Source organism: Polyodon spathula, chromosome 8 (genome assembly GCF_017654505.1).
Source record: "Polyodon spathula isolate WHYD16114869_AA chromosome 8, ASM1765450v1, whole genome shotgun sequence".
NCBI lineage: Eukaryota > Metazoa > Chordata > Actinopteri > Acipenseriformes > Polyodontidae > Polyodon > Polyodon spathula.
In genome coordinates, this window is record NC_054541.1 from 40,118,405 (window position 1) to 40,129,004 (window position 10,600).

At 36.8% G+C, this 10,600-nt stretch overlaps 1 protein-coding gene across 2 annotated transcripts; it reads right to left on the reverse strand.

Annotated features, from left to right (window-relative positions):
* On the reverse strand, nt 1–8,607 carry LOC121319951 (transmembrane protein 209-like). 2 transcript variants are annotated; one of them, XM_041257948.1, is made up of 15 exons: nt 8,552–8,607; nt 7,751–7,892; nt 7,433–7,491; nt 7,170–7,301; nt 6,794–7,035; nt 6,243–6,447; nt 5,856–6,031; nt 5,393–5,464; nt 5,167–5,263; nt 4,781–4,906; nt 3,344–3,441; nt 3,014–3,128; nt 2,821–2,918; nt 2,112–2,185; nt 1–1,516 (listed from the first exon to the last, which is right to left on the reverse strand). In XM_041257948.1, the coding sequence occupies exons 2-15, from the start codon at nt 7,888–7,890 to the stop codon at nt 1,462–1,464; spliced, it is 1,689 nt and encodes a 562-aa protein (XP_041113882.1). In that variant the 5' UTR covers nt 7,891–7,892; nt 8,552–8,607; the 3' UTR covers nt 1–1,461. The 2 variants fall into 2 exon arrangements, with proteins under 2 accessions (XP_041113882.1, XP_041113883.1); XM_041257949.1 differs by having other exon boundaries at nt 8,576–8,603.
* Between the last annotated feature and the right edge of the window lie 1,993 nt (nt 8,608–10,600).

Here is a 10,600-nt window from a genome sequence, read left to right on the forward strand (position 1 = left end):
CTGTTCACTCATGTTTAATGAACATACATCTAGTTTGCAATTTTATCATTACAAGACAGAATACTGTTTGAGTGTTTATTTAAAAAAAAATAGTTCAATAATAGAAAAAAATAGGTTTGATGCAGGTATGCTTATTTCAGTTGCAATTTTGTTAATACAATGAAAGCAAAGTTCACACAGAGATTAAACAATTTCATGACAGTATCTGAAATTATTTTGAATAAACTGCACTAGAAAACTCCACAAACAGAAGAGGACCCAAGCAGTTCAACAGAAACTGCAAAGTAAAGTTTAAGCCTTCCCCATCCACACCAGACACTGAACTTTGATTTCCAAAGTGGTTTACATTTTTTTTTTTTTTTTTTTTGGCAATATATATTTGATACTAACCCAGCAAACAAACCCATCCCATGTATTGTAGTTGGTGTGATCAGACTTGTATGTTTTATGTTGAAGCAGATAAAACTTCAGAAAGAAAACAAACTGTAAGCAGCTCAAGTTCAATAGTACCCGAGTTTCAGTTTAAGTTTCCATATAGAAAACAAAAAAAAATGATACTGTTCTCTAGAAAAGTCTGCTTCCGTCAGTGCTAAATGTATGAAGCTTTCCTTAAAATACTAAGGACAAATAAAACATACGTTTCTTAAAACAAGAATTTACATCACCCACTTTTAAATGTTCTTAACTCAGATCCGACTGACAGTTCCGTTATTAAAAAATAAATCTAAATTAACAACAGACCTATGGTTATCTTCAAATCAAATTGTTACATTTCTCTTCATTCCTTAAGGAAAATGGGTGTACTTGAACTATACAATAAATATACTAAATACCAGTAGCGTGTAAAAGTTACATTCATATATACAAATATTAAACTACTGAAAAGCAATAATTCATTGAAATCTTGGATAAAAGTGGCATTTAAAATGGCAAGAAAACCTTTCATTTATGTCTTCACATGTGGAAGTAACCCATCAGAGCAATTAACCAATAACACTCAACACTTTTTCTGAAAGGAAAAACATAACATTGCACATACTTACAAGCCCCTGAAGTAAGTTGTTTATTTCTTGTTAGTTAAATTTATTGTGTTTTTCCTTTCTGAAAAATGTGATTTGGAGTAAATAGCTTTGTGAATCTAGCCCAAAGTCAGTAGGTTGCAGAATACTATACATTGGTATAAATCCTGTTATATAGCAATAATGTACTACAAGAGTCATACTGTTTACTTCAGACAGTTAGAGCTTTCAATGGATGCTTTTGAGGTCAGTTTTTAATTCATCAGAAAGCTCTGCCTTGAAAATCTGCAGTGTTCTTTATCTTAAAACTGACCCCAGATACTTAACAGCATTCTTTGTGCTTTATGATCACAAGAACAAACTCATACAATGAATCCAGATTATAATCCACCTACTAAAGACAAGTAATGACACAAACTCAGGAACAGCAGCACAGAGTACATCAGTCACCAAATATCCACAGGATGTTTACTCCAGACAGGCCAAGATTTGCCCTTCTGTAAAAAGGAAGAACAGAAAAAGAAAAACCAATAAAGAACCCGATAAATACAATAGAGTACAGAAATTAGGTAAATATTAATTTCAGTATTTGCAGATTGTTAACAGACCAACTTTTTACTGTATAGGCAAGCAGCCTTTTGGTTGTCCTGGGAAGCATGTTATAGTACATTAGATGTGTGAGTGGTATTTTAAAATATGCTTATACTTTAGTTGCTTGTAACGGTGACATATGTGCATCCATATATCCACAATTCCAAAACTAATTAATGGTAAAGAATGTGGTAAACAGTTATTACTATTAGATGTGCGGTTCTCTAGATAAAAATAAAAATGTAACTGTGGCATCTTGTTTTACCCTTACAGCAGAAAGTACAAGTTATTCCATGAATAAGGACAGCAGAAGGGATCAGTGGGTTGTTTATGGCAATCCTTATAGGGAAAGGGAAATAACCACAGCACTATATGAACGGCCTGTGTTGCAGATATACATCCAAAATAAAACTGAAATGTTAACTGGATATCATCTGAGTCAGGTATTGTCCATCATTATAACCATTACAAGTTACATTGAAGTCGTATTTCCATACTTACCCTAACATTCCAGATTCCTTGGTCTTTACAACAAACAAGAACATAAGGACTGTATGGAACAGATTGTTTCGACCCTGTAAAATAAATTAGACAGAACTAGTAGTGTTCATCTAGTCCACCCAAATTACACCGGTGTTTCGAATAGGGTGCTTAAGGGTCCTTTGTCTCCACATCTGGCCTCCTTTTTATGTTGCTAGAATTGCAATGCTGCCACAATTGTTCATTTTAGTTTAAGTTCGCTACACATAGGGACTTTATTAACCAAAGCCATAACATGTTTATTTACGATAAAATGCACTAGACTGTTTATAATCTCCTGCTTTCATTAAAGGGAAGGCATATTAACCCCTTAAGGTACACAAGGAATTGAGTGGTTGTTCAAACGGTTTCTTCTTAACTGCATTTGACAGTGACTCCGGTATCACAAGGAAACTGACAAATTGGATGACCAGATACAACCTGTCACTACATTCTAAACCCTGTTTCATGCATCTCATTGAAAAAAATAAGAATGTTAGCATACTTTATTTTTGTGGGACACACATGTCCCTTGTATCTTAAAAGGGTTAAACCAGGAAATATAAAAGTTCCAACATGGAAGATGGAGGCATGTAGCTAAGTTACTGCTATACAATGCATTCATTAACACCACAAAGTTATAGGACAAAAAACGTATTTGTCACTGTGTAACTAAGTGAAAAGCATTTACCTTTGGAAGATTGTAGATGTGTCCCTGATAGATGAGTTGGTAGTGTGGAGGGTTAATACTACTTTGATGAATGCAAAACAGGTTCTCATTTGACATATCTATTTAAAATAAATACAAATAAACACACACAGCAATTAGTACTATGACCGACCTTGTGTTTGTCATATTTAACTTCTTTCTTCACATTATTTACCTGGTTTGTCAGGTGTTTGTATGAAATGCTGGGATGTGAATGTTTTTCCATCAGGGTATTTGGGATGAGGAGGAAGTCTCGAGTCCAGATAAGTGCACAACACCTGCATAATTATCTGAAATACAAAATCAGAGATACCCCATTTCTGACTAGGTGCTAACTAGTTATCTGGATATCTATAAAAAGCTAATTAAAATAATATACTATTCTTCACCAAGTAAGAGTTGGTTCCAGGAAATCATAACCAACTAAACAGGAACAGTTCAAGGAAATGCAGCCTTGACTCAGGTGAATTGCTATAACAGGTCAGGAGTATTCACCAAGACTTACTGCAGAATCTGTAGGCAGGTCAGTGTCCCATTTCCTTGCCTTCAAATTACCTCCTCCATTCCATCGAAATGAGCTCATACACCCACCATGTGCCAAGTCTGGAAGGGAAAGGAAAGACCAAATAAACATAGGACTCTGCATGCATTGTAAACTGAGTCAGCTTACTGTATTGCCAGTATAAAGTTCCAAGTTTGGGCCAAAACCTTACTAACCCTTCGTAAGCAAAGGGTGCAAAGGCACCCCACCATGTTTATGCACATATCTCCTAGCTCTGTAAAGATTGCAGGATATCCTCCCATGCGATTCAACTTTAATCACTTACTTTTATTTTGATACCAAGAACATCCTTGTCCGACCCAGGAAACAGAAGTACTCCTTCTTTAAAGTGCACCAAGTCATTTTATGAGGTGCATTTGCACCTTCAGGGAACAAAAATGGTGTGTCTTTTATACTGTATAGTCTGTGTGCAGATCCTGTTTATTTGCAAAATACAGTTCTGAGATTTGCAGGGGAGGTGGGAGAGATTTGGTAAAAATGTACCACTTCTAAAATGATTGACTTAGCCCTATAGATTCATTTTTTTTAGCCCCATGTAAATCAATTTCTTATGAGCATCTGTGTGTGCATAATGCATATGTTTCCAGCACTATTTAAAATATAGCATTTACACTACCCTGCTTATTACCTCCTACGGGAAATTACTGAAAAACAGCTGTGCGAGTTGCAAAACAGACATGTTTCATTTATTAGGCTACAACTAATGTGCATCCTCTCCTGACTTATAGAACTGATGCCTGATAAGCGCACTATTTGAATTGGTATTCTTTTTCTTTTTATCTTGTTAAGCATGCAAATTCCCTGTGCATTGTTTTTTTTCTTACAAAACCACAGAAGCTGTTTATCCGCAAAGCGACTTTATAATGAAGCAAGATTATGCGTTTCCAAGTACAATATTATACTTATTTTTGTAGTTTTTTTTAAATATTTAAAAAATGCTTAGCACTATACAAAAATGTTTATTCAATATAGAGCCTTCCAAAAAAACCATGTTTTGCGTTGTTCTTTTGCTTTGAATTATAAATGTAGGGTGCAGTTGAACCCCTTCCCACCTTCTGTGTGTGCTTAAATACTGTTGCCGACGAAGGGTTAACATGAATACCTAAGGGACCAAAAGATTAAACTTGGACAGCACATTGCTCAACAGTAAAACTTTCACATGTCAGTGTGTGTTTCTCTAGGACAATCAACGTCAAAAATCATAGGCGTGACATTATTTGAAAGGGCTTCAAAATGTACCAACTAAAAAAGAAAAAAAGGATGTCCAAGGAAAATTTTATGGCTAAAAACCTTATGAAGGAACTCAAACAGCATTGGCCTTTTTCTGTGGTCGACATGTTTACCCATATTTATTTCCCACTAAAGGCAGAAATCCCTTACCTTTGATTCGTTCCACCAGATATTCCTGATTAGATGTGATGTCCAGATACTGCACAAGAGCATTCAATGTTGGGATCAAGGATGCTTTGACAAGGGCTGCTTGTTTAAGACTACTGATACTGGCCTCTACAAAGACATATGCAGAAGATTAGACAAGTTGCAAAATAGCTTAATGAAATAAAACATGCAGTCAGTATATTTCAATCAACTCTTTAATTGATAAGACCCCTAGAAACAACTTAGCAAATGCAAAGTCCAACAGCATAGTCTGTATAAGAAATGATTTTACTGCCCTACTGGTTCTCGACTAGCTCTGTATTGTGAGGGAAACAAGGATCATTTACACTTTCTTTACTTTTACCCAATTACACCAAGCTAGTCATTACCTCCAGTCTGCAGTTCAGGGCACCCCATTCTCCGCAGCAGAGTATTCACAGAATCAATCTCTTTCACCAAAGGAACCAGAATAGTCTCATTAATCCACTGCAAAAGAAGACAGTACACTAAAGATCAATAACCATTTTATACACTTTTAAGGTTCTGATGATGTGCTTTTTTATATTCAGTCTTGTATAGGGCTGTCAGATTTTTGAGAGAATAACTGTTACCTACATTTCTGAGCTTGGCAGTCCAGGAATCAATGCGATCCAGCAGCTGACGGTTCACTGTAACCCTGGCCCAGACCTTTAAAATAATAAAAAAAGGTGCAAAGGTTTTTTCACAATAGTCCAAGTATAAACAAAATTTAATTATTTAAAACTTTTAAATGATGAATTAGCTAAAACTGATCTGCTAAGGAAACTGTGAAGTTTCTCCTGATATTAATGCTGGAGTCATTTTACTTGTTCTATCTATATTAACAAAAAGTTCAACTATTGTATATAACCTGGAAAGCCATTAATTGGACATTACACACTATTCTATTTTCATTACTAAATATTTGCAAATCATTTACATGCCCAAGGAGCCTAGTTGAGATAGATTGACTTGCACTACAAGGAAATGTTTTTAGTTTCATCACGCCCCTGAAACCCCCTTTTTTTTTTTTTCCTTCCTCATGTCTCTCAAAACCTACCTCTTCAGCAGCATGTTTGGACCCCAGGTCAGTCTCATCTTTGTTTGCTGAAGGAGCCTGGGACCTGCAGGCTAGCTGGTACTGAAACTTCCTTAGGGTCTGAGCATAGTCTCCCACAGAGCGATTGTAATTCCAGAATGTTGGACTGTTTGAAGGGGAAACAGACTCTGGACTTCCTGAAGATAAAAAAAGCAGTTATTATTAACATGCAGCGATGCAAACAGGCACTCATGTTCTCAGCACTGTATTAAAGTATAATGTCGATGTAACATTACATATTCATTTACAAATCTATGAATTATCAAAATTAAAGAGCATTCCCTAAACCTTTTTGCAATGGAGGAATGCTTTTAAACAAAATGTTATGATATAAAAAGGTTTTCTGACCGAGCTGGCTGCGATGCCTTTTCTCTTCTTCAGAACGTAGGAACATCTCCAGTGATTTGAGGTCTGCCATGTAATCCTCTTTCCCACCAGGAGTTTTGAACACAGTGGGTGAAGTGCGATAGCGAGACCGAAGATTAGAGCCTTCTGCTGGTCCAATACTGCTGGGATATGGAGGAGAACCTGGAGTCAGGCTATAGCTCACCACCTAGATGGAAAAGACATCTATGGTTAAGTGTATTTTTTTTTTTTTTTTTTTTTTTTTTTAGAAGTGCATTTAAGAGTTGAAGTATAAAGACCCCAAAATGTAGTCTGAATAAAATCAAAACCCTCCTGAGCAACAGGGCAGTCTACCTATGCAAAATGCTAACAAATCATAATACTGTTAACAGTCTAGGGCTTTAATCAGGCACATTTCTTTAGCGAGCTCTACTTCAAAAGTATGATCCATCTAATAATACAATTATTTAGGGTTCAGCACTTTACAGAGATAATTGTAATACCATAGTTATTCAACCTAAAGCTACGTCTTCAACAGATCTTGTGACATGTACCTTGCTAAAGCTGTTGCTTGCTGAATAGGCCACAGGCGAGGAGTATGAGCCACTGCCTGTGGGGGAAGGACTTTGCAAAGGAGGGCTGTATCCTGTTATACAACCTGGGGCGAACTTGGGACTTGCACTGGGTGGCCGGGAGGGGCTGTAACTCAGCACACTCTGGCCTTGAACGGGGGAGGACTGTGTAGGAGAAGGTTTCTCTTGGTTTTCTGGCTTCTGAGGAGGAGATGCCTGTATGCCTATGGGAAAATTAAACCAAAAAAAAAATGCAAGCATAAATACTTCCACACAATTACAACTTTACTAAAATGTATAACACATTGAATTAGAGATGTGCATATTTCCAATCTAGTTACAATGTGATGACACCCACCTGAGTGCCTGAGACCGAGTAGTCTGTGCTGTTCAGGACTCACAACCAAGCTGGAAGGAGTCACTGTGTATTTGAAGTATCTCCAGAAATCAAACAAGGCATTAAGGCTGAACAAAGCGGCAAGGGCAAACTCTGTTGGATTGAAATAAAATTAATAATAATAAATAATAATAATAATAATAACAACCAAGGAAAGTAATTTTCTTCTTGTACACAGCTGTTTAAATATAAATACAAAGTAACCCGATAAAGACGCAGCTTACCTATATACCAAAGAGGCCAGTAGGTGATGTTCCAGTATTTGCTCAACATTTTCCCAGTCCTGTAAAGAAAGAAAACACCTTTTGTTTGGGTGGGGATTTAGCACTGTTAATTGTAAATGATTAAGGGGATACCACAAGCACTTTCCATGTCCTTTCACAAACAACCACATGAATTTCTGCAAAAATATAGGGCTGTTTTCTGTACAGTCAAAAAGCTACGACATGTTTCAAACAGCAACACTTGCATTGTCACTGCTCTTATATACAGCTATACCTAAAAAAAAGCATTATGTATTAATTTATGGGAAATTAACTTACATTTCGGTGTAAATCATTCCCGCCAGGGAGACATTCAGAATACCCCAGGCCAAGACCACCTTCCTTGCTTGCTCCTCCCTTCTCATTCTTATTGTCCTGTCAATAAGGTCTGGTCCTGACCCATCTTTTACCGGTGTCATTTCTGGTGAAAACAGTACAATACATTGCTAAAAGATATGCGCAGTTATAAACATAAAAGCTTAACCTGTACTATCTTTTAGCAACAGATAAGAGAGAAGTGGTTCTGTTGTAAAGTCATCTGGAAATACACGAACACCTTGTTTGCTATAGTTTAAAGATTGAAAAATCTTATAGTTACAGTACACACAACCTCCAGAGATATAGATAGAAGAAGGAGAGAGATTCGGCCATGCAGATTATTGAACATACTGTTTCTTTTGTTATTTTGTTTGTTTGCAATTACGGATGCAGAAACAAAAACAATTTACTACAAAAAAGTACAAATCAGCAAGTTGCCCGCAGGTAAAAACCTCAGACCCACAAAAAAAAAATCTGCCATGCATATACACATTGGAGTTTGTACAATAACTATTGCGAGTCCGAACAAAATACAATTTTAAAATAGAATAACAGTCGTGAAAAGAGTAGGTACATTTATTTTACTTAAAAAGGCACCAACTGCAAATTATACTGTTAGGGATGCGGTAATAAGAATGGCACCTTTACTAATATTCAAAGTGTTAAGAAGATCTGTATTAATTACAAATACAAATACTAACTGTGGATTTGTTTAAAATGCTAAATTAACTGCACATATCATTTGATATTTAAAAAGCATACTTATCCCGCTCTCTTCACTCTTACTTGCACGCCTTGAACTGCACACCGGAACTGCTCTGTTCATAAATACTTCACTTCCGTTCAGTGCAGGCAAGTTTATGCGCAGTGCCCACAAAGGTACCACGAGTTGTTCCTGTCAGGACAGCTGAGGAAGTCGGTCACTTTTTTTTTTTAAAGTTTGTAAGGACAGCAGTTTTAGCCAGTGTTGCCAGCTCCAAAGCAGGAGGTCGCTAGAGAAACCACGCAAAATCTTAGGATGTCACAATTTAGACTTTCTAAAGTCGCCGGAAATATCGCTGGACAATTTACCATTCCTCTTGGTATCTCTTAACCAGAGTAAACACCAGTATAAACAATATTACATGTATTAATGATGGTTGGTAATTTTTAAACTTCCTATTTATATTTGTCTGGATTTTCTACGTATACACAGTCTGATGCAATTGATTTTATTGTAATATTATACAGCAGTTATCAGTGATTTAGTACATTGTTTAAATAATTGATGTTCGCTTCTGCTAACAATGGGGGAAGCAGTTGTAGTTATGTGCATTACGATTAGCAGGTCACTCGTGATCTCTTTGGTTCACAGCCGCAGCCAGCTCCGCAGCAACTTTTCAAAGCTGCTCAGGATCTGCACAGATTTCTGCGGGAAGAGTCGAGTGACGTCACGCAGCAGCCCTCGAAGAACGAGCATCTCTGCAGTTTTGTCCAGAACTGTGCAGAACTGCAAAAATCTGCAATAAGTGAGGAACGCTACCACTGATAATTCAGGACTAGAGAAGCGTGGTGTATTGAGCTGCGTGAGACTTATGTTGTAATGATACAACTTGGCGACTTCTTTCTCTGAAACTGTTGTCGGCAGAAAACCAAAAGTTGCTAAATCTAGCAACAGAATCGCTAAGTTAGCAACACTGGTTAGCACTGCCCCAACCACAGTTGATCAAGGACGTGAACTGTTTATAAAGCAATTTTGACTTCATAGAAATTCATTCTTCTGACAAAGAGCGTTATTGCAGATGGTTATATTACTGTATGGTTGGTGGCCGCTTTAACGCCACAGCAGAGCGTGATTCATGACGAAACCCAGCTGTCATATTGGGGAGTTGGAGGGGAAAAGAAAAAAAAAAAACCTTTTGAACAAAACAATAACAGTAACATTTAAAAAAAAAAAAAAAAACAATTTAATAATCAGGTAATTACCTATATAGAATCACAAAAAAAAGCCCAAATGACACGTTTTAATTATTTGTTACTGATAAAAGAGAAATGTTCCTGCAGCAGGAAGATGCCGTCTGTACACACAATGTCAATGTCTGAATTACCTTCACCCAGCATACACACTCAACTAACAAGACAAGACCTGACCTGACCTGACCTTTCCTTCCCTTTAAATGACTTAGTTTCCAAACAATATTCATTGTATATCTGCCTCCCAATAGCGTGGCGAATTAGGGGAGGAAGCTTCTGTTAAACTGAAATTCTATGAACACAGAAGGATAAAGCAGGGAGCTCTGAAATGTACACTCTGTTTAGTAAACTGAAAGCAAAAGATTAGGATTTTTTTATGTTAGTTTGCAACACTACATTTAAAAAAAAAAACACCAAAAAGGACAAATACATATATGTATCCAGGTTGTGTTAACATAGTTCTGATAAGTTTAAACAAGGGCACCGTTAAAAACGGGGGTTCCAAAACCTTATCTAAAAAAAGCTTAAAGAGTAACAGAATGGAAAAACTCACATGATTATATTGCAAAACCATCTTGGGAATTCCACACATGTTGTGTGGGCTCCGAGTATATAAATCCAGTGCCCTCCCATAATATTGTACTTCCTGGGAGCCTGCTGACTCTGCATCTGTGCATCATGAAGGGGTTTGTGTTTCTAAGTGTCTTCCTTGTTGCAGTCTATAGCCAGAAATTGTTCATTGGGTAAGTATGAATTTACATTGAACATCGGGAGCTTATTAACAACAAACAGAACTGTTAAACAAAAGTTGCTTAACACAGCCTCACAAAACAATGGAAAGGCCTATGAGCACAAGCA